Source organism: Mustela erminea, chromosome 14, assembly GCF_009829155.1.
Source record: "Mustela erminea isolate mMusErm1 chromosome 14, mMusErm1.Pri, whole genome shotgun sequence".
Lineage (NCBI taxonomy): Eukaryota > Metazoa > Chordata > Mammalia > Carnivora > Mustelidae > Mustela > Mustela erminea.
Window position 1 is genome coordinate 34,728,235 of NC_045627.1, and position 25,918 is coordinate 34,754,152.

The following is a 25,918-nucleotide window of genomic DNA, read 5'->3' on the forward strand; positions in this document are numbered from 1 at the left end:
GTTTGTAATGATACTCTTAGAGGTGATTAAAAGTAAAGATCACAGGATCTCAATTTAATTCCTATTGTTTTCTATCTCTTTTAAGCTGAAGGTCATAGTTTCTAATGATAGTAAAGTACTTATTTGCTTTATCCTATCCTGTATGTAATATATTGAGAGTAAGTATCAATTTTACTATTAACAATTAAGACTACAGAGGGCAGTTTAAAATTTTTGGGTAAATTCAGTTTATGTTTAGGCTACTTCCTACTAGTGATATACAACAAAATACTATATTTTAAAAGGACTTGATTAAAAGAATTCTCCTTCTGTAGTTGTGCCACTAGTATATTTTATTTTCAACTTTTTAACAAGTACTTAAAAACATCTATGTTAGGGGCGCCTGGGTGGCTCAGTGGGTTAAAGCCTCTGCCTTCAGCTCAGGTCATGTTCCCCAGGTCCTGGGATTGAGACCCACACTGCACTCTCTGCTCAGCAGGGAGCCTGCTTCCTCCTGTCTCTCTCTGCCTGCCTCTCTGCCTACTTGTGATCTCTATCTGTCAAATAAATAAAATCTTAAAAAAAAAAGTATGTTTGCTTTTTAATTATGTGTAATAGTTTCTAGGTTCTAAAAACAAAACTGTAAACCAAAGTACATTTGATCTAGCTATTAAATATTTAAAATACAAATACCATGTAACATGTTCATCTTTTATCCCTGCTTATACAAAAGTCAACTATTCTGTACCTTTTTACTTAACAATATATATCCTAAAGATATTCCACAGCATAATATAGAGATCTTCTTCATTCTATTTTACAAGACTTGTAAATACTGTTTTACAAGTCCTGGGTGGTTACTACAGTTTATTTAACTAGAGTGCTACAGAAAAGACATCTGCATTCTTTCATTCGTTTGCTATTAAAATAATGCTGCAATTAAACTGCTTTGTGCACATACAACTTCCTATCTTTGGGACAGATTCTTAAAAGTAGGGTTGCTAAGTTAAAATATATAAGTTAAAAAATATATATATGCTAAGTTAAAATATATATAAAAAATATATAAAATATATATATGTGCTAAGTAAATATATAATATATATGCTAAGTAAAAATAAATATAAAAATATATAAAATATATTAAAAATATATATTATATATAAAATATATGCTGTTAAAATATATATTATAAAAATATAATTAAAATATATAAAATATATGTAATATGCATAATGAATTTGTAAATGAACTTGAAAAAAATCTGACATCTTTATGATAGTGTGTTCACACCCATTAACATGTATGTCTTTACATTTATTGTTTTTTTAAAGTCTGTTTTTAAATTGCTAAGATAGGTTTTGCACAAGGAAACTGCTTCATAAAGCAATCCTAATTTATTTGCAAAAAGTTCTTCCAGAAAAACAAAAGATATATGGATACAGAACTGTATTCTAACTTAAATCAAGGGAAAATAAAATATTTTTCTATTAGGATATTTAAAACTATCTTATTTTGTTAGAAATAATATATACCAGTGCTCGCTTCGGCAGCACATATACTAGAAATAATATATACCAAAAATGCCAGTGAACAAGTACCACCGGCTACTATCTTAAGAGGAATACAGAATATTAAAATTAAAAAAAAAAAAATCAACAGATGTAAGCAGTTACATATCCTGGGAAAATAAGATTGAGTGGTTATTTGAAGGGCTGAATTTGATAAGCATTAACACTGTAAGTCTTTCTACCACAAAGCTAAGGAATAATATATAATATTATATATTATAGCCCTAAGGGATAATATGTAAAATATTTTTTACTATTATTTCAATATAGCCTTATTTCTTCTAACCACCCATGACAGAAGAGAATGACGATTTTTAACTTGCCAGCATAAGTTATTAAAACTATAGTGACTAATTTGTAATTTGAATGATAAAAATCAATAAAATATAAGATAAGCAGATAAAACTTTCTTACTAAAAGGCAAGTAATATAAATTTTTAAAAAACAACTTTTATAATTAGTCATATTTTTAAAAGTACTCTGAGAACATTATACTTGATAAGGACTAAGAATATTTCTTATAAAAAAATTTCCAATGTGGGAGTGTGTACAATTTTATGTATGCAGAAGTCTGACTAGAAGTTAATTTTTTCTTGCTAATATTATCTACTATGCAGAATGAAGAAAGATAAAGCAGCAAAAAATTTCATTTCTAATTCAGCTAATAAAAAATGTGTCAGTTCCTTTAACATGACTATAAATAATATTCCTGGCAAAGGTTAGTTTAACGTGATTATTTTCATTCTACCTCTAATCACTAGAGGACTACACAGTCCTGGTAATGAAATGGGACATACCCAAGAAAGTTACAGGACAGAGTTAAAACCATTAACAAGACTGTGATGAAAGCTCATTATAACTACTTGCGTAATACTTAGCCTGTGGTTAACAGGCAGATTCATTCTCCTCCATTACTTGTTGTACAGTATTTATAAGCCAAACAGGAGTTAAAATCAGGCAGTTACGCAATATAAATGGGATTGATACACAGAATATGGCAAGTCTGACAAACTAAAAAGGAATTTTTTCATTCAAAATATTAAACAGTATTTCACATAAAGCTGAGAAATTCATTAATACATATTATCACATTTAATAGATCATAACTCACATTTCATAGCAATAAACAATTGGAAATTAAGGTAAATTGTTTTTGACAATAATAATCTAGTTCTTGTCTTTAAGATAAATTACTTTTTAGACATCAATAACACTCGAATTTTAATGTAAATATCATGAAAACATTCACTAATTATAAATTACTACCATGAGTAATAATAAAGAAGTTTTATAGGAATACAATACCTTGGTTAGTGCAGCAGTATGATCTTCTCCACAACAAACATAAACTATTTTCTGAGTTCTTAGTGACTTTAGTAAATTAGGAACATACCTATCTGAAAATTCCAACAAGAGACGTTAACGGTATGTTTTAAGTTAAAACTCTTCTAAAATGTGTTTCCTCTACAGCTTCCCAAGCTCAGTAGACAGTGATAAATAATTTTAACTGTGATTCAATGATTTACTAGTACAATCCTACTTAATTGGGTTCCCAGATCTTTCTATTCATGCTGCTATAAGAAAGGAGGGTTTTAAAAAGTAATTTAAGTGTTAAACTCCCTTAATGCCAATCTTTACAGAACTAGAAATCAAGGAATTTCAAAGCTATTTGCTTCTAATATCATTCTTTATATTCACCTCATGATAATTAAGCTCACAGGATTCTATTTAAATACTTGAAAATTATACTTTCTATTTTGTAGCAGAAAAGAAGTATGTCCTAATCTGACATTTTTCTCTATGCAAAACAAAATATTTTAAAATTCTGAGTATTATTTCTTTATCATTACCAGTTGTTACTAGACCAACAACTCACTTTTGTCTACTTAAGTCATGACAATTATGTTGAATTTTATGAAGTTAGTTCCTGTATTTCAGATACTGGCATCTGAATTAATGTGGTTATGAAAAATCAGTTCCAAGATCCTGACTTGTTTCAAGTAATTATAATGCTTAAAATTCAAATTGTTTATTTTCAACTCTAGAATCAATGTTAAAAGTGAAACTTCAAAATAAAGTTTTAATGACTCAGATTATTTTAATAGTTCCCTGAAAAACTCAAATACATTAACGCTTCATGTTACTTTCCACAATAATTTTACCTCTTTCCACCAATGGTGGCCAATAATGTGATTACCAACTGAAGTAATGTTTTTCACAACTTTCTTTTAATGAATATCTAACAATAAAGATTTTTCCAGATATACTTTCTAGAGTTTATTTTGTGATAAAATGGTATTCATTGGCACTCCCACCATCCCTTCAAAATATTATTAAATGGAATTTTTAAATAAACTTCTCATCCCCTTCTCCATATCAGGGAAGACTTGGGTACATTTCTTTCTGACATTAGGAATCACTGATCCATCTCAAAAGATCATTTCTTTTAATGTACATTTATCTATAAATAATGAGAACCTACCATTTTCATCATTAAGACCTAGTTGACCAAATTTGTTGCGTCCCCATCCAAAAATAGCTCCAGAAAGTGTGAGTACAAAACTATGGGCTCCTCCTGCTGCAACTTGCATGAAAGGGATTCCAAGCAAAGACTTAATCAGCTGTGGTGAAGCTTGCTTTTTACAGTCAATGCCTAAACCCAACTGGCCATATTTATTTTGTCCCCAACTGAAGACTTCACTTGCTGTAAAAGAAAAATTATAAAATTAACTATTTTCCTCACACACCCAAAAATTTCATTTGAAGATCATCAGTTACTTGGGGACATTCTTCTTCTCATCAAAGATTCACCTTTATTCACCTTTATTAAGTTTATTTCTTATCTGGAAACATATAGAAGAACATTCAAAGAAACATCAAGAACAACATTCTGTATTAGTACAGAATAAGTTTTACTCACTTTACTAATTAGTACAGAGTAAGTTTGACTCACTTTACTAATGAATGGGTAAGACACATAACTCATTTCCTTATGTTTCTTAAGAAAGAACTATTCCTCAAGCCTCACTTTCATTCTGTGATTTATCTCAAAAGGCACTCAACCAGGCTCAAGACCTCAGTTATTATATATTGATCACATTCAAAATTTTATCACTAGACCAGACCTCTCTTATTAGCAATAATCCCATGTATCTAACTGTTTACCTGACCTCGACACTTGGATAATTACAAAGGTACCTCTCCAGCTCAGTGTGTTTCAAACAATTTATGACCCCCAACTTCACCTCCCATATCTGGACCTATGCTCAGTGTTCTCCATCTCAATAAATGTTTCTGTAACTAATTCAGTAGCACAAGCCATAAACATAAAGAGACATGCTTAAAGAAGACATACTCTTCTCTCTTCTCTCACCTTATACACAGACTGGTATCACTCTATTCTATATCAACACATAATATACAGTTTTCCTTCTAAAGAAAAATATGGCAAATAGATGCACTCTTCACCATTTCTGCTTGTCACTTTTGCTCCCTCAACTATCACCATGTCTTGCAACTTTAGACATCTTTTTATTTTATTAAATGGCACTAACAACTGACACACTAATAATTGTTTTTAAAATTCATACTATAAAATAGTACACACTTAAAAGTAAGTTTCCCTCTAAAATTAGATGTTGGGTCCTCTCCCAAGAGACAACCACTCTTACCAATTACTGGTATGTACTCCCAAAAATATTTTATGCATTTACCAGCAGACAGCTGTACATATAGAGAGATATTATTAAAATGCAGATTTGATAATGTGACTCACCTGAAAAAATGTATCAGAGCCTTCCCACTGACATTGGGATAAGCACTTTTAACAAAGCCTGTTAACGTTCTACATTATGGAAACATAATGTTTCCAAGCTCATTTTATACCCGTCTCTTCCCTTACTCTATTGATACTTGTCCTCCTTTACATTCTCCAATGTCCATTTCTCACACACTTGCAATTCCTTTTGTGCAGACTTTCCCCCCATCTTTGTCTAGTTCATTTCTACTCTTTCCCAGCAGCAAGCTTTCCCTGGTGGTCTCATTTAAGTCCAGTCCCCCGTTATATATTCCAAATATCCTAATTTTTTCTTTACAGTCCTTTTTCATATTATGTAATTATATTGTTATTTGTGTGAATATGACTATAACATAAGGGCTAGCAACATACAGCTTACCACTATATATTATGTGAATGATGCCAAACAAGGCAAAAAAATCCCTATAAGTCCAGACAGAAAATTGCCCTCCTCATCAGTAAAACATCTGGGTTTAATCTTATCTTAGATCTACCTACCAAATATCAAAAGAAGAGCTGACAAAGTAACAACAAAGAATACAGGGATGCCAGCCTCCCCGGTGCCTACAGAAATTCAAATGCCTTAATAAGGCATTTAAGGCCTTTGTAACATATTACCTCAACTGAAGTATCACTAGGTCTCCCACGCTCACAATACCTACATAAAACTACATGCTAACATTCAAATACACAAAATACTTTCCTAATTCTATGACTTTACTAGTACTATCACCTTAGCCAATCTTCAACACTTCTAGTTATTTCTCAACATTTCTCTAACTCTGAATATACCTTATTCATCTTTTAAAACTGCATTAAATACCAAGTCCCTCTTTATTATTAATAATTTTATTGATTTGAATTACACTTTTTTCTTCATTCATGTACCACTTCACTTTGACCTTGACCAAAACAGTATTTTTGTCTCAAACCAGTTATTTGTGTATCTGCCCCCCTCCCCTAGATGCTATAGGCCCTAAAATTATTCTATCATCTTACCTGTATTTCCCTACAGCTAGACCCTAGTGCTGTATTCACAGGAGGCCTAGACATTTAATGAATTAAATAATAGTAATAATGAAGCCACGGGAGCTTATTTTTTATTTATTTATTTTTTAAAAGATTTTATTTATTTGACACAGTGAGATCACAAGTAGGCAGAGCAGCAGGCAGAGGGAGAGGGAGAAGCAGGCTCCCTGCTGAGCAGAGAGCCCGATCCGGGGCTTGATCCCAGGACCCCCGGACCATGATTAAGCCAAAGGCAGACACTTGACCAGCTGAGCCACCCAGGCGCCCCTGGAGCTTATTTTTTATTATTATTTTTTAAGATTTTATTTATTTATTTGATAGATACAGCAAGAGAGGGAATACAAGCAGAGAGAGTGGGAGAGGGAGAAGCAGGCTTCCCACTGAGCAGGGAAGCCCAAGCCGGGGCTCCATCCCAGGACTCTGGGATCATGACCTGAGCTGAAGGCAGACGATTAACAACTGACCCACCCAGGCGCTCCTGGAGCTTATTTTTTTTATATGGTAAAAACCAACATAGTAAGTAACCCATGCTACAATCCTCAGCAGGCAGGTGAAGAAGCTGAGTAAGAAACAAAAGAGGGCGCCTGGATGGTTCAGTGGGTTAAAGCCTCTGCTTTTGGCTCGGGTCATGATCTCAGGATTCTGGGATTGAACCCCACATTGGGCTCTCTGCTCCACGGGGAGCCTGCTTCCTCCTCTCTCTCTCTCTGCCTGCCTCTCTGCCTACTTGTGATCTCTCTCACTCTGTGTCAAATAAATAAATAAAATCTTAAAAAAAAAAAAAAAGAAAAGAAACAAAAGAAACAAAAGCAAACAGGGGCACCTGGGTGGCTCAGATGGTTAAGCGTCTGCCTTCGACTCAAGTCATGATCTCCAGGTTCTGGGATGGAGCCCCATATCGGGCTCTCAGCTCAGCAGGGAGTCTGCTTCTCCCTCTCCCCTGCTGTGCTCTCTGTCCCTCTGGCTCTCTCTAATGAATAAATAAAAATCTTTAAAAAAAAAAACAAAAAAACCCCAACAAACAAAACTAATAGGATGCTTAGACTTTTTTTTAATTCATAAAAAGTCTGAGATCAAATGAGATCAGACAAGTTGTAACTTTCCCCCTATAGAACAATTACACACAAAAATCAATTCCACCTCTATATACTAGCAATAACTTTGAAATGGTTCAATAATAAAAACATCATTTCATATCTAGGGGAAAATCTAATAAAAGATGTATAAGACCTCTCCACAGAAAACAACAAAATACTATTGAGAAAAATTAAATGGAGATTAAAATAGATATAACATGTTCAAGAATTGAAAGAATCAATACTGTAAAGATTTTCCTAAAATTGATTTATAGAAACAATGTAATCCCAATCAAAATCTCAGTAGTCTGTGGGTCTGTGAAGACTGACAAGCTAATTCTAAAATGTATTTGGATATGAAAAGGATCAAAAAGAACCAGGACAATCTTGAATTTCAAGAACAAAGTTAGAGGACTTTCTCTTCAAGTATCCAGCAATAAAACTGAAAAGGGTAAGAAAATAAAAATAATGCTTACCTTTAGAAAGTGCAAGTGAATGATAGTAACCGCAAGCAACCTGTACTACCTGGATATCTGATAAACTTTTAATATTTCTAGAAAATAAGAAAAGAAATCAAAATCAGTTAATTCCATTTAATAAACGGATCCTGAATATTTATTAATGCCATTTACTGACTACCTATTATGTGCAAATAGTTTCCTACTGACCTAGCAGTACATGCTTTTTTATATAAGCCCATTTTACCCAACTATTTATGCTAACATCAGTAAACAAAATTGAATGTGAAAAAAATTAAGAGGTGTAATGAGAAAGTACTCTGAATAAAGAATTTAAGCAAACTATGTTCACACCTCAAGTATTCCTCACAGTGCTTTTATAATTCAGATATTTCCTTTTTCAAAAGAAATCTTTAGCTCAAAGTGTGAAACCTGGCAATGTATTTGTAAAAAAAAATGTACATGATCTAATTTGTCTAAAATTGGCGTTTGGCCTAGTTTAATACATGCTCTCTATCCGGTTCCTTAAGAACCAATAAGGATTCTTACCACCTGGTGCTCCCAATTCACATTATGAAACCTATTCCTTCTGAGTTCTCCTTTTCCTTTAAATCTAAATCAGTGATATTAAACTTAATTCTTCGCTAGAGAAATTTAATCAATTCATATGTATTATGATCCCTGATATAGTCAGTCATATTTCTGCCACTTTGCATTTTTTTCCTTATATTTTTATAGTTTCTTCCCCCCTTTCTGATTTTTCCTTAACTGTAAAACAATTCTGAAAGCTAATTTTTAAAATATTACAAAAATCAAGTATCTTTCTGCATCAATCATCCCAGGTGTTTCTTATGCAGTTCCCCTTCTCCTGGTCATTTTGTTTTCCTGAATGAGTGTTTTCAAGGTAAGAAGGGGGGAGGAAACATATGTTTCTTATTTCCCTTTACCTGATACTGCCACCTGACCTGATTCTGCCATATGAGAGTCCGGAGCAAGTTCTGACCAGAGTGTCGATACCCATGATTTTCGGGAGGCAGCTTCAGCAAATCAAATTTTGAGTAGGAGAAAGGAGAGTTACTCTAATTCCATATTGTTGTATTAGAAATATTTTTATTTAGTGGATTTATGTTCATAACTACAAAACCTGAGAGTTGCACTGCTATAATTTCGTAGAATCCAACAAGTTAACAGGATCCAATGCACCTTCAGATTTTCAAATGTAGCAAAACGCCATTTTTTCTGTAATTAGCAAAATCAAACTCTAGCAATGCAAAAATGGGAATAAAAAAATACATGGATATATGCAACTGTGCTGAAGTTACTGAACATTCACTGTTACTGTTTATGCATATTAGGCACATGACACACTGACTACGGAATTATGTTAAATACTTTTTAACTATATTAACTATTTTTTTAAAAGATTTTATTTATTTATTTGACAGACAGAGATCACAAGTAGGCAGAGAAGCAGGCAGAGAGAGAGGAGGAAGCAGGCTTCCCGCTGAGCAGAGAGCCTGATGCGGGGCTCGCTCGATCCCAGAACCCTGGGATCATGACCTGAGCCGAAGGCAGAGGCTTTAACCCACTGAGCCACCCAGGCGCCCCTATATTAACTATTTTTTAAAACTTGTTCCAGGTATCAAGTCCAAATAAGAGATTTCAAATACTAAACTCTCAGAGCACCTTATATTTTTTCCTTCATAGATTTATCACTGTTAACTACTAGTGTACTCTGCTCAACAATAAGCTCTATAAATGCAGACTATGTGTCTTATATTCACAGGCTCCCCAGCACTTACCACAGTGCCTGGTAAAAAAATATGTAATAAATACACTGTTCAAGGATGAGTTTATAAAGTCTTTAAAGCTTTAATATTAAACTGTTCATAAAATCTGTCCCTAAAACTTCTAAATTTGCATAGCAATTTATACTTGGTGACTTCCACATTTCCAAAATTATCATAAGGCTTGGAATACAACATAAATACTAATTTCTTTAGCCATGTCTGCTACAGTGACAAGGAAATGTATTCTTCTATGGCATTACTGTTTTAAAAAAAAAAAAATCTCCTTTCATCTCCATGTAAATTAATATACAGAAGATTTGGGGAGATGAAGGAGGATATGTTTTTCTTCTTTCCTTTCCTTTTTTTTTTTTTTTTTTTTTAGCTTTCAGGAATAAAATAAAGAAAAATACTGAACGGTAATAAGTTACCATATTAATTCCCAATGTTCCATTTTTCTTAAAGGACAACAAATTAGGAAATTCTTAATGAAACAGAATTTTTTTAATTCATCAAAAATAATTCTCTTTAAGTAAAAAAGCTAATGTAAATATTTAATTATTCTCTAATTTTTTAAATGATTCAAATGCAGTCAAGAAGTAAAAATAAGCCAGAATAAATTTTGTAAATAAAAATACATACTTATGCATATACACAACATGAGGATTCCTAATTAATGAAAACTATGAAGAGAAAATCAGAATTCAGACATCTAGGGTCAACATTTTCTAACTGCTTATAAATCTGAAACAACTTGCTAAAGTTTAAAGTATGTCAAACATTTTAAATGGCTATGACATCATTAAATGAGTCACTGTAAAGAACTGAATCATTTCCTTACTGCATTTTGAAAGATGTTTGAAATTTGTAAGAAAACAGTATTAATAAACTTGGAGATAAGATTTGTACTCCCCTCCGCTGGGAAGTCTGCCAAAACATATTGTTGAATATGTGTGCTACTGTACTGTTATACTTTACAATTTAATGTACAGGGGCATTAAAGGCATAAACGAGGCACTTACAGTTGTTTGTGAAGGTAAAATTCCAACAACTGCTAACAAAGACTAGTAAAAAGTTTACCCTACATAATAAAAAATTTCAGAACTAAAACATTAAATATTTTGCGAAATTCAAACCCAACACGACATTTACATTAAGTACAGCTTTCTGTATGTCAATTATACCTCAATAAAGTGGTTTTAAAATATATTTTACCAATTAAACATAATTAACAATTTTCTATTTCCCAGTGAAGCCACAACTTCCTTAGTAATCTAAAGTCTTAGCACCAACTCTTCTTTTAATTTTGAAAGATTTACGCTAACAATCTAGTCACTACCATTAAGAAATACATTTTCTTTTTAATCTAAAATTTTAATACATGTTCAAAATTGAGGAAGTCAAGAAAATAAATTTTACTTTTGACCAAGCTGACAAGTCAAACATAATTAGTTTCTATAATCAAGAAAGCTTTTCTCACAAGGATAATGTTATATCACCCTCTCATAGTTTTTATTGCACAGGTCCAAGAAACAGAATTTCTTAAAAAAAAAAAAACCTACAACTTTATTACCAATAACTGGTTATCTAAAGTTTGCATGGGAAAGTATGTATTTCCACTTAGAAGATTAACAAAGTAGTAACAGTTTCAAATATAACCTATTATTAATTTTACATTCTTCTCTCATTTTCAAGTGTTACTTAATTTCAATACCCTTATCTACTGGCATAAAAATGAATTTTGTTTTCCAGAAAAGTAAAGCCTAACGTGACTCTTCAGTTTTCTGATCATTCTTACAAAAACTATAAACACTAATTTTTTTTTTAAGATTTATTTGAGAGAGAGAGAGAGCTTGAGAGGGGAGAAGGTCAGAGGGAGAAGCAGACTCCCTGTGCAGCTGGAAGCCAGATGCAGGACTCGATCCCAGGTCTCCAGGATCATGACCTGACCCAAAGGCAGCTGCTTAACCAACCAGGAGCCACCCAGGCGCCCATAAACACTAATTTTTTAAAAATCTATTTACATATAGTTGAGCTTTCTCCTGTCTTCTACATGGTTTATTCAAAATGAATGCAAAAATTTCAAAGCTGGCTCACATCTCTAAGCATATAGGAAAAGCCTTGCATCTAAAAATAGTTTGGGGGCGCCTTTGCCTTTGGTCCTAGGATCGAGCCCTGCATTGGGCTCTCTGCTCAGCAGGGAGCCTGCTCCCCACACCCCGCCTGCTTCTCTGCCTACTTGTGATCTCTCCCTCTGTCAAATAAATAAAATCTTAAAAAATAAAATAAAATAAAAATAAAAATAGTTTGGTACTACAATTTAAAAAGAAAAAAATCACTGGCAGTGTTTCATAAAAATGTATTTCTATGTCGTGTATCAATTTGATTTCAAACACACTTGTTTATGACAAAATGGAACTGTTCTTAAGAGTTAAACTGTTTGGATATAAGTTGTGTCGGGATGTCATAATGTCATGTGTTGGATGTACTCAGTGGCTCAGCTGTTGTGGGGCTCTACTGGGGTCTCACCAAAAAAAACACATTTAGAAAAACTCTAGCTAGAGGACATTTAGATTATGAATACTGAGGGTTTGTGAGGACTATCCCAGACTCTTAGGTCTTAGCTAATCTAAATAGCTCTCCAAAGACAGGGTAATCAGTGCCAGCCACAGTAGAGGAGACTTTAACCTTCAGGGGTAAAAACTGAGCAGCAGTCCTAGGGAAAAGATCCTCTTGCCCGTCAATACTTGCTAGATGTATCTTTCCTTAGCAACGTGCTCTAGAACAGGGGACTTTTACTTTTGTGCTGGCAGGAAAAAATCAGTTCTCAGTTGGCTAAGCCATTTCTCCCTAGTATCAAGTCATATAATGGTATACCTAAACTAAATTTGATTTTTATTACTATCACCTCTTGCTTGAAACAACAGTACGATTTATCTATCACTTGTTTGAAGTATGTTATTTATCCCATATGTTACTGCCTTGTGAAATCCCTTCAGTAAACCTGTGTTAAACAGAGGTCAAAGACAAACTCAGTCTCGGAGCATGATTTGCCCCAAACAAAATATACTGAAATACTAAATTGCCCTTTAACACATGAAAGTATCAGTAAAAACTATGTATATGTCATAACAAATCAGATCAGTCCACTGAAAACTGAGTAGGTTGAACAGGAGAAATGCCTTAACACAGAGCTTAAAAGTTAATACACATTTAGCAAATAAAAACCTTCCAAGTTTAAACCGAGTGACTCAAATAAGATCTCTTTCCAGGTCCCCATCCAGATTTATGAAACAGCAAAGTCACAAATGCATAATTTATTAAAGGGCATTGTTCAAATAAACTGTCATACAGTAAAATTCTCTTATAGCTACCTTTCTTTCCATTTACTAAATATCTATGGGTTACTGACTGAAATCCCTTATACTAGAAGTATAAGGAGCAACAAAATGTCAGAAGTATAAGAGCAACAAAAATGTCAGTAAGATTTTAGGAAATCAATGGAATAAATATAAAAGAAATTAGAAAGTTTTGACATAAATCATGGTTCTGAACTGGTGATTTAAAAATCTCATAGGAAGGTCCCTTCTCAATTGTAAAAACATAAAATTTTAAGAATTTTGTATTAAAAAATCCCATTCTACAATAGCTTTTTGTGGGACAAAATAAAAGCAGCAGAAGATATGACAAATGTGAGGTCACTGTGTTTCTATGAATGCTTTGTATTATTACCTACCAATAGCTATATGGTTGCAAATTACATTTTCTGAAATAAATCAAAACTGAAATGACTAAAAAATTCAATTTACTTAGCTTAAGGAAAAAATATTTTCTCCCAAGAACACCACCATTAAGCGATACTAAAAGCATAATGGGAGTTGTGTTTGTTATTAAATTGTTATAAACAAAAGAAATTAAGGGGAAGAAATTTGGGGAGTTCTGTGGAATTTAATTATAAGATCAATCAAGGAAACATGTGAGTATGATATAGCCAGAAGTCCAACTAACAATTTTTACTAAAACAAATATAAAATGTTAAAGACCAAAAAACCTTTTCATAAATTAAAACAAAGCAAATACTTAAACAAATACTTTTAAGTTCTCAATAAACATATACAAGGAAAGTCAAAGGCTTACTAAAGGAACTAGCTAGCTACCCTTCCTAGTTTTAAAAAGACTCATTTCTAACAATAAGAGTTTCTGTTCTGAAATATTATTAGTTCCTGAGTTCCATTTCCTTATCCTAGTAAGTTACATCCTATTTCTTAAACCAAAACAAACATTCATCAATGTTAAGTTAAAAACAAAATATCTAAATGTGTGTAAAAATAATGCTACCTAGATTTATATCTAAAATTAGTTTAATACCTTTGTTTCTCTGGAGAGTTTTCTTTTGTCCCTATAACTATTACTAGGAAGAAAGAACAAGAGTTTAAGGAAGCAAGAATTTGTATAATTTAAAAAACAAAGCGTGAGTTACTGTATTATTTATGTATTTAAAACAAATTGGATACTTTTCTTTAAATCTGTGTATTTTTACCTAAACATGTTCACGCTCTTAAAATTGTCAGCATTAAAACAATGGTTATGCCCTATGTATACCTCTAAGACTATGCAACATTGACTAGGCATTTATTTAATTTTGAAATAATTCTATGATGAATTAGTAACAAATTAAATTGTGGCCATTGCTTTTTAAAAATTTGGAAAGTGACTGAATTCTTTTTACATTAAGCATGTGGGACTTCTATATTCAATAAAAACAATACAAAACAAGATAGAGAAATATGCAACCAACCAATATTTAATAAATATTTTAACAGCTGGGGTACTCAAGATAAAACCAGTAGTTTAAATTAGCCTAAATCGCTTAAAAATTTTAGTAATGAAATAGTTATAGTAAAGTATATATTCCCCGTCCCATTTCTTTACAAACATAAACAATTTAGGGAAAAATACGTAATACATTAAAAAAGAGCACTCAGCCCAAATTAAAGGCCAGAACCTACCTAGTAATTCCTTAAGAACTCAAAAGGGAGAAGTAATTAGATGTCAACTCTTACTTGCCCACAGTAAGCAGAATAATTTAGATAACAAATTTATTATAAAAGACTGTTAAAGACCTCTTTTTGGTCACCTTTGTTACCTGGGTACTCTGATACATTCCTCTGATCCTAGCAGGCCAAGCTGTCCATCAGAATCGAGACCCCACGCATACACCTGGCCCTTGTCATTTAGTGCTAATGTATGAGCTTCTCCACATGAAACAGCTACGATATTTTGGGCATCCAGGGCAACAACCTGCTCTACAGAAATCAAGAAGAGAGACATTATATTCTAGTTTTGAACTACCAATGAGAATAAAAGTCTTCATCTTGTACAAAAAAAAAAAGCTTAAGAAAATGATAAAATACAGACTAAGTATAACAGTAGTTACTGTGAAAAATTCAACAAGTATGTGCCATAAAATTCGCATTGTGGTAAATACGATATACATCCCAGGCCATAAGCAACTCGAAGTATTAAGCGACTTGAACATTTTGGGGAAGAAGTTAAAGGTTTATAAAGCTGCTCTCAGAAAGGCTCTTCATTCAAAGCCATAACCAGTAACAGAAGAATCCAGCTGAAAAGGGAATCATTTAAATATCCTGGGCCAAATTATTTAATAATGAAATAACTGACATATACTACTATGGAGTGATTCTGAAATTAATGAAATAATCTGAATTAGCAACTTCTGATAAAAAAGCAAATTCTTTACAGATCTCATAAATAAAGCATCTACTAGATATGCTGAGGGAACTGAAAGGCAATGTAACCATAACAAACAGGTTTTAGTTTATGAACTGCCATTTTAACATGAAAGAAATAAAAACCCCATATGTAGTTAAAATATATTCAAGTTTTAAATCAGAAAATAATTTAAAATACTGGTCCTTCATAAGACTATCAGTAGCTACTGACAAACCAAAAAATAAAGTGAAATTGTTTCCTTAGTCTCCTTAAGATGTGTAATGTCTATCAGTTTTTTAGTACTACTACTACTACTTTAACATATCATTTAAAATGAACCTTTTTTTTTTAGCCTAAGAAAACTGTAATTTCTGTCTTCAATAAAAGCCTCATGCTAAAGAGTTGTTAAACTGAAATCAATCAGGATTTCTTCTGAAGCACACTTAAGCTCAATGTAGAAATGCAGCTGTTCAGTAAAGAAACCAACTGCATCAGAAAAGTTTAAATCCCTATGGTTAGAGAAACTCCCATTCTATCTGGATTACTGCCCTGCCTTTTGGGGTGGGAGGTTAGCCCTAGATAGCCTCTAAGAATCTATACAACTTCAATGATATTATCTGAAGTACTCACCTTAAAGTACTATGAGTTACTAACTCATGAAGCTGGTGAACAGTATGTGGAAGTTCATTATACTAATCATTTACTATTTGTAGATATTTTGTACATATGTTTTTTAATGAAATTATATTGTAGGAACATACAAAACACGCAAAGAGAACAAGATATAACACATTGTCCCCCCCCCCAAAAAAAAATCAGGAAAAAGGATTTAAAAGTATAACATCATTTATTGACATCAAAACAGTACCAAAAATCTTAATTTTGAAGAAAGACGTAAAACACTCAAAAGATCTGTTCTCTTTCACAGAGGCCCCAGAACTAAATCAACGTATCTCCAAGACTATCCTCAAAGGAAATACAGTAAAGAGCAGAAAATGACAAGATGACAAGAAAATGAATAAGACTGGTCAGTCAGTTCAACAGCAAATGAAGAGTACTTAAATTAGATAGCTATGGCTATACAATCAAAGGTACCAAAATCCAAGAAACAAAGAAACAATAATCATTCATACCAAACACTAGTATTTACTGTATACCCTTACGCTCCAAACACTGGAGACACAAAGAGAATAAACCATTTCTAGTCCTCAAAGAGTTTTCAGTCTACAGAAAAACAGGTGAGGTAAGAACTGTGATTAAATGCTAAGATAAAGATACACAAAAGGCCTCAAGGGAACATGAGATACTTACTAAAACCTTAAATACAAGAATTCTGGAAGACAGTAACACTTAACACTAAATCCTGAGCTAAGGAAAGAGGAAGAGATTCCATGTAGCCATTTGAGAAAATTCTTATAGCAAAACAAACTAAAAACAAAGTGAAAAGACTAACAGAAAAACAGGGGGAAAAAATGTTATCCATACCCTGAAGAAATAATCTTCCCAATTTTTACATAGTTGGAAAAAAAAGACCATTAATTCAATGAAAAATGGACAAAAGATGTCAACTGATAGTTCAGAGAAGAAGAAACAGAAATGGCCCTTAATCATATGAAAAGATGCTCAACCTCATTGATGAGAAAACTGCAAATCCAAACTACATTTAGAAGCCAATATGTTGACTTAGAAAATTTATAAAACCACGGGCGCCTGGGTGGCTCAGTGGGTTAAGCCACTGCCTTTGGCTCAGGTCATGATCTTGGGGTCCTGGGATCGAGCCCTGCATCGGGCTCTCTGCTCAGCAGGGAGCCTGCTTCCTCCTCTCTCTCTGCCTGCCTCTCTGCCTACTTGTGATCTCTCTCTGTCAAATAAATAAATAAAATCTTTAAAAAAAAAAAAGAAAATTTATAAAACTTACAATTTACAAAATTTTACAATTTTACAAAACTTCACAATTTTATACTTTATAATGTTTATACTTTTCCACATGGGTTAACCTTTAAGCATCAACGTTTACATTTATCAGGAGAATGCGAAGAAAAGCCACCGAATTGGATAAAATATCTGTAAAAGGTAGATCTAATAAAGGACTATTATTCAAAAATATACAAAAACTAAAAACTCAATAAAAAAATAAAAAGCCAAATGAAAAAATAGGCAAAAGAACTGAGCAGACACCTCACCAAGGAAGATACACAGATGACAAGTAAGCCTGTGAAAGGATGTCCTACATTATGTATCAGGGAATTTCAAATTAAAATGAGATACCACTATACACCTTATTAAAATGGCTCAAATTGCTGGAAAGGATAGAGAGCAACAGAAACTCTTATTCGCTGCTGGTGAGCATGCAAAAGGGTACAGCCACTTTTGAAGACAGGGTGGTAGTTTCTTATAAAACTAAACATACTCTGACCTTATGATCAAGCAATCACTCCTTGATGTTCACCCAAAAAGAGCTGAAAACTTATGTCAACACAAAAATCTACACAAAGACATTTGCAGCAACTTTATTCGTAACTGCTCAAACTTGGAAGCAACCAAGATATCCTTTAATAGTGAATAAACTGGTACATCAAGATGATAGAGCATTATTCAGCAATAAGAAGGAATAGGATATCAAGCCATGAAAAGAGACACAGAGAACACTTAAATGCACATTCCTAAGTAAAAGAAGCCAATTTGAAAAGGCTACATTCTGTATGATTCCAATACATGACATTCTGGAAAAAGCAAAACTTTGAAGACAATAAAAAGTTTAATGTTTGCTAGAAGTTAGGGGAAAGAGGGGGATGAACAAAACACAGAGTATTTTTTAGGGTAGTAAATAAAAACTATTCTGTATGATACCAATACTATTCTGTATAATACTACGTTATTATGCATTTGTCAAAACCCATAGATTGTACAACACAAAGAGTGAACCCTAAGGAACCCATGGACTTTGGATGACGTCAATGTAGGTCTGTTAATGGTGGTAAATGTACCACTGTGGATAGGCTGTGGACAGTGGGGGAGATTGTGTATATATGGGGATGGGGTATATGGGAACTCTATTTTCTGCTTAATTTTGCTGTGAACCTAAAACCACTCTAAAAAATAGTTTATTAATTTACAAAGTTTATGATTATAATAAAAATCACACCAAGATACTATTTTTCATAAAAATTCCAAAGCCTGTTAACAACCTGTTGGAGAAAAAAGCATGCTTATATACTGATAACAGAAGTATGAAACGGAATGTGGCAATACCTAACAAAACATATCCATTTACCTTCTGGACCTACAAATTCCATTTCCACGAAAATATCCTACAGATATACCTAAGTACTAAAGGGCATCAGAATATGCCATGTTGGCATAGGATCATTCTGAGCTCAAAGACATTAAGTATAAATAGATATAAGAAAAGCTCTCTGCCTTCTCCTTACTGCCTAAAAGCATGACATAAATATGTGAAGGTATCTACCACTCTACTAGAAAGAACAGAAGTTAATCACCAGAGACAACTCCAAACTCTTATCAGCTCACAAATAGCACCAGGAAAACCTACATTGCAAACTTTCCTAACTAGCGCTTATCTTAGTTTCCCCACCTATTTACCTTCCCACGATTGCCACCCGAAACTCAATCCTTTTTGCTGTTACTTCTCTAAAAATTTCCTGTTCTTTTGTTCTGTGTAAGCCCATGCTCTATCACTTGAGTTACTCGTCACAAGTTTATTAACACATGTGTTGAGATCCCCTGTGTAAGTTCAACGCATGTGTTAATAAACTTGTTTACTTTTCTCTTGTTAATCTGCCTTTTGTCTAGACAGGGCCCAGCTAGAGAACCCAGAAAGGTAGAGTACAAATACACATGTGTGCATGTGTTTCTGTCTGTATGTGTGAAAATGTGTATTATATTTGCAGCATTGTATATAATTAGAAAAGACTCGAAATATTCCAAATATCCATTAGTAAATGATTCCAATTACCCACCAGAATACTATGCTCCACAAACAAGGTAATATAATAATAAGGAAGCTCTACATATGGATACAGAAAGACCTCAAGAGTATATAAGCAAAGAGAAAAAAATACCAACATGTGGAATACTAAATGATTTGCTACTTTTTGTGTAAGAGGTAAGAATAAGTATATTTATACTTACTTATATCTACATAAAGAACTTTTGAAAAGATATACAAAAAAACTAATAAACATATTTACAGGTAATGCAGGTAGAGGGGGAAATACAGTAGTCAAATGTAAGAGCAAAACTTCCCAATGTTTATTTTTATTACCCTGATTTTTAAACCATGTACATATGTGTCTATTCCAAACAAAAAATAAAACTTAATTAAATACAACATTAGAGAAAATAGTTAAAGCCATGTACTAAAACCAATGTTTTCATTTTGAGACCAACATGAACTCTAATTTTTTTCTATGTACTAAAAATTCAAGACACATAATCTTGGTTCTTTCAGAATTTTTGTCCCATCAAATTACTGAGATACCTATTCTGAGAATGGATAGCTACTTCAGAAACACACGATTAAAGAAACATAATAACAGTTGTATGTCCCAGAAATAGCACTTAATATAGGCTTCTCAGACAACAAACAAACAAAACTCAAAACATCCCTGTACAAATCTTTAAAACTACTGTTTTTCCCAATGGCTTATCAAAACGAATATCCTCAATATCCCCATTCCTAGTTTACTAGAAAGTCAGATCAGTGGTATACTAAGACACTTCAAACCTAATGAAACTACATAGCTGAATGCTTAAAACAAGATTGCCTGAAAAGAGAGTCAACAATAAGCAAGAATAAAGGAAGAATAAAAGAACCCAGTAAAACAAACAAAAAAATTCACTAAGCCCAACTCAGTGATGCCATCTGTGAGAAAGAAAACAGAATTCATACCAAACCCAATAAGCTAACATTTATTATTTGCTATGTACCAGGTACTATGTTACCAAATTTTAATCATTAAGCTACATTTGACTCTCAAAGCAAATAATAGAGAAAAAGTAGAAGTAAGTGGGAATTAAATTCACTTCAATTAGAATTAGTATGAATATGTAAGTTATAGGACAGAAAGCAAAAGAAAAACTTGCCAAGCAAGCCCATTAAACAGCTGATTCCCTTGATAAAGAGAGACTACAAGAAAATGTTGGAATTATGAATGTATGATGCTAAAATTCATGCTAAAGTTTTAATAATGGCACATAATTATTGTAGTCAACTATAGTTCAGAAAAGTTATCCCTCTAAAAAATATAAAACAGATAAAATATGTGGTAAGTGTTAACTTAGTCATTGCGTTATTCTTTCCACCCTTTTTTATGCTTCAAATGCTCATATAATGTTTGAGAAGAGTAACACTGTATTCATATGAGTATTTATGGCTCAAAGAACATTTAGTTTGGGGAGGCACTAAAGGGCAAAGAAAACAAGTGGTAGAGAGTACCTTGAAAAAGAAGAAATATGTTATTCAGAGACAGGAGCAAAAACAAAATATAAAGAACAAGAGAGATGTAACATATCTACCTTGTAAATACTGATAGCACATATATTCTAAATACATCTCTAATAAGTCCTAGGTCATCATTACTTCTGGTTGTCCTTATACTTACACTGTAAAAATGCAGTATTTCTGGAAAACTAATGGTACATCATTTTAGTAAGGAGGAAAAAGCCATCATCTTTACTACATAAATGTAAATACAGCCACTTTTAGACTTAAAAACCAATTAAAATGTTCAACCTAATGACCGTTTTTCAACATCATCTATTTCCTCCCAATTACCTCTGGAAATATAACTGACTTCAGCATTTGTTCATAAACAAATTGTGTCAAATAAATTTTGTGGCACAAATACTGTAAAAGAAGAATACCGCTGCACATCCTTTTAGCAATACAGGATAGATCTAGGCTCTTGTTGTAAAATGTTACATGATAAAAATCCTTCCTACTGAATAACTAACAGGATAAAAAAAACATCCTATATCCTTTAGGACCTAAGAAATATATTCATCAATTCTTGAATTTGTGAAAAAAGTTCATGTAGCATACTATCTCCAGACTCACTGTTTAAGAGTACACTTAAATGATCAATTTCATATTATCATACAGTGATGGTCTACATTCACCTTGTGACTTGTCCAGTAATTGTGAAACATTTTCCTCTGTCAATTTTGTCATTATGAACAGAAATAAAAAATCTTGCATTCTCAATTTTGCATTTGTACTCAATGAAAGCTATAAAAAAAGAGGAATAAAAGCTACAAAGACAGTGACTTGAGACTTCTTTCATTTTCTTAAAAGCTAGTAAAAACTCTGCGCAATGTATGAAGAAAAAACAGTGTTAAATGTTGATGATTTATTTCATAGCACCATCCTTCTAGGAAACCCCATCACTGTTCCACTTACAATTTTAGTCTGTTTATTTTAGTCTACCTGAGAATATAATCAATTCTCATTATAGGGCAAAAGTTATGTTTATAAACTCACCACAAATACTTATTTTCCAAATACTGAAACACTACCCCCAGGGAAAATACAGGGTTAGGCTCCTGCAAGCCTTTGATCACATTTTCATGAACTGATCAACACAACCTGTTTAATATGTGTTTCTGCTTAAAGACATCTTATAATTAATACATATTGATTCACTAACATTAAATTCACAGCCAATAGCACTATAACTTATGCTTCAATGTATTTATCTAGTAGGGCATATCACAGCCTTCTTGGGCTTAGAACGCCAGATAGAGCTTCAGTACTACACTCAAGAGGTCATTTTAAACAGTTAAATCACCAAAAAAGTATAAAAATGTAAAATATGTGGGACTAAATATACTGCAAAAAGGATACTTGTTTATGAGAGCTGAAACCAGAAAGCAGAGCACCGTTTTGTTGAACCTCAGCTGGGAGTGTGGACATCAGGAGACTCAATTATTACGCAGTTCAGCATATATGTGTGTCCAGGAATGACCATAAAATCCCCGTGAATATTTACTGACTGACCAAGGCTGGTTTAGTAACAGTAAACATACACACTTCACCTTAGACAACCAATCACAAAATACACAAGATGGTCTATTAGCAGTCTTTTTGCTAACCAGTGTTTAAACCTGATACAAGGATATAACCAGCAAGGGGTTCCAGGGTGGCTCAGTCCATTAAGCATCTGACTTGGTTTCAGCTCAAGTCATGATCTCAAGGGTCTTGAGATCAAGCCCTGAGGGATGAGGTCCATGCTCAGCGGGAAGTCAGGTTGAAGATTCTCTCCCTCTGCCCCCACCCCACTTGCATGTGCAAGCTTTCTCTCTCAAATAAATGAATGTTTAAAAAAAAAAAAAAGATATAACCAATAATATGCTCTGAGAATCTTATAAACAAAAAACACTAATAGTAAAGAATGCACTGTCTTCTCAAAAAACAAAAAGGAAATGTATTGCCTCCTGGATCCCAAGGTACTACATACTACAGAAACAACATTAGTAACATTCATAACTATCATCTCTTAAATGCTGCTTATTCAAAATCCTAAAACAGCTGATTTGAAGAAAATTTGAACACTATCATGTTACTCTGTATCCTCTTTCACCTACAGATCTCAAAATCTTGCTATAGGATATGCATTCTCTCAAAATGTATATGTTTAAGTCCTAACCCTCAGTACATAAGAATGCAACCTTTCTCGGAAACAAGGTCACTGAGGATATAATTAGTTAAGATGAGGTCATATGGGAATAGGATAGGCCTCTAATCCTCAAAAGAGGAATTCTGGTCATAGTCACACAGGAAGAATACCATATGAAGAAATCCTAAGACTGACAGCAAACCATCAAAAGCTAGGAGAGGGCCCTACATAATTCATTCATAAATCAGGGACTAGGTGGTATGAAAGTACAATTATCAACCAAGATCCCAGGCCACAGTTAACCTTAATTCTTAATGTTGTCAACAAGTTTAATGAAGTTCTACACATATTTTTAATTAAAAAAAAAAACTGATTCCAACAAAGGCTGAATAACTATCAATGTTTTATACAGAGAACAAAAATCTTTGCTGATGTTGTTCAGGTTTATCAGTGTCTAAAAACAATACTGTTGGGAGCGCCTGGGTGGCTCAGATGGTTAAGTGTCTGCCTTTGGCTCAGGCTGAGGGTCCTGGCATCAAACCCTGCTTCTGGCTCCCTGCTCAGCTCAGAGTCTGCTTTTCCCTCTCGTTCTGCCTCTCCCCCTGCTTGTGCTCTCTCTCTCTCTCAAATGAATAAATAAAATATTTTAAAAGAAATAAAATAAAAAACAATACTGTTATGGGTAGCAACAAGCACGGTAATTCGGTAACAACTAAAAACTGAGGTCTCAAGGAATAAACTTTATTAAATAGCTAATTTTAAAAAAACACCATTTCAACTTCTTACTAAAAGTTTAATTCTGCCAGAGCTTAAGTTTCAAAATTTTGTCCTACTAATCCTCATTAGTTGCTATAAATACGGGTTTCCTTTCCCTTCTCTCCAAATTTCTCAAAACTCTTAACTAGAGCAATGGAAAGTACACTTAAAATCCACCTCTAAAAATTTAAAGTTTATGCAATACCATTAGTATGAAATTTGTATAACCTCATTCTTATTTTAAAAAATGTCACACACAGCCCCAATATATATGCAGAGAAAATACTGAAAAAATAAATACTAAATTGTCAATACTGGTTATCTACAAGTGGCTTTTTCTTCTTCCATTCTTTAATTGTTTAAAGAACCATATGTGTAGTTGATGCATTTTATGATTTGACTTTTTAAAGACGAAGACATTAATTACTTGGAATTAGGGAATGACACCGATAAATAATTTAGAGTGTTTTTTCCCCCCTTTAAATAACCATAGTGCTAATTTTTATTACAGAGATAATAACCAAAAGGCTACTTCACTCAAGGCATGTACTACTCTACTCCTACAGTGAAATAACCATTCATTGACACTTTTTTTTTTTTTAAATGAAACTTTTTTTTAAAGATTTTATTTATTTATTTGACAGACAGAGATCACAAGTAGGCAGAGAGGCAGGCAGAGAGAGAGGAGGAAGCAGGCTCCCTGCCGAGCAGAGAGTCCCATGCGGGGCTCGATCCCAGGACTCTGGGATCATGACCTGAGCCGAAGGCAGAGGCTTTAACCCACTGAGCCACCCAGGCGCCCCTCATTGACACTTTTTAAAGGAACTATAATACAATGCATATAATGATAATAAGATAAATTAATAAAACTAAACATCTAAACTAAATAAAAACGAAAATAAAAATTACATGAAAATGTTTTTTCTCTAAAATCACCACCAATAGGAATCTGGAATGGTAGAACCCACAGGCACCAAAACATCTTAATGAGCTCCCTGATAAAAGCTAAAGTTAACATAAAGTAATTTACATGCCTTATTTGACAGCTCACAATAAAATAATGTTCTTATGGAGACAGAACTAATTAAATTATAAAATTCATTTTAAAAGATATTCACAAATTTGTACCCCTTTTATACATTCTATTACATACAGGTGTACAGATAGCATACATAGTTTATTATGTGCCTGGCAATGTGTTAAGCACTTTATTTACTCTCATTTAATCCTCATAATACCGTAAGACAGGTATATCATCACCCCTACTTCACAGATAAAAGCAGTAAGATATAAACATTTCCCTATTTACTGAACTGCTATCCCTTTGTTAATATTTAAATATTAAATAACAAGGTCATGTTTCAAGAATTTATTTTCAAAATATACTTAAAATTTTGTATCTAGGGTTTTTTTTAACATTTTTTTCTTTAGAAAAGTACTTTCTGGGGGTACCTGGGTGGATCAGCCAGCTGAATGCCCAACTCTTGATTCTGGCTCAGATCATGGTTTCAGGGTCCCCCCGACAGGCTCAGTGCTCAGCTTAGAGAGTGCTTGAGATTCTCTCTCCCCCTTTCCCTCTGCCCTTCCCTCCCCACCCTGCACTAACTAACTAACTAACTAACTAAAAAAAAAAATAAATAAAATCTTTAAAAAATTAAAAGTCCTGACACCTGGGTGGCTCAGGCAGTTAAGCATTTGTCTTCAGCTCAGGTCTGGATCTCAGGGTCCTGGGATCGAGTCTCACATCGAGCTCCCTGCTCAGTGGAGAGTTGGCTTCTCCCTCTATGCTCTCCACCCCTACCTCAAATAAATAAATGAACAGGATCTTTATGGGGCCACCTGGGTGGCTCAGTGGGTTAAAGGGTCCTGGGATCGAGCCTCGCATTGGGCTCTCTGCTCAGCAGGGAGCCTGCTTCTCTGCCTGCCTCTCTGCCTACCTGTGATCTCTGTCTGTCAAATAAATAAATAAAATCTTTAAAAAAAAAAAAATTAAAAGTCCTTTCTGGATGTCTGGCAACCACTGAAATTAACTGCTTTGAGGAGAAAAGAAGTTCATATATTAAGACCCCAATATAAATATAGTATCAATCAAATAG

At 33.3% G+C, this 25,918-nt stretch overlaps 1 protein-coding gene across 6 annotated transcripts in view; it reads right to left on the minus strand.

Annotated features, from left to right (window-relative positions):
• HERC4 (HECT and RLD domain containing E3 ubiquitin protein ligase 4) overlaps positions 1 to 25,918 on the minus strand; it is a 122,244-nt gene that overhangs the window by 79,752 nt on the left and 16,574 nt on the right. For 5 of the 6 annotated variants that reach the window (XR_004278462.1, XM_032311819.1, XM_032311818.1 and 2 more), the window contains 4 exons: positions 14,843 to 15,002; positions 7,928 to 8,004; positions 4,033 to 4,254; positions 2,856 to 2,947 (listed from right to left, as the gene is read on the minus strand). Coding sequence is in view for 5 of the 6 variants with exons in the window: in XM_032311819.1 (XP_032167710.1) it covers positions 2,856 to 2,947; positions 4,033 to 4,254; positions 7,928 to 8,004; positions 14,843 to 15,002 (551 nt within the window). In the remaining variant the exon portion in view is untranslated. Of the gene's footprint in view, positions 1 to 2,855; positions 2,948 to 4,032; positions 4,255 to 7,927; positions 8,005 to 8,874; positions 8,947 to 14,842; positions 15,003 to 25,918 lie in introns of all 6 variants that reach the window. The other variant, XM_032311822.1, reaches the window with a different exon arrangement.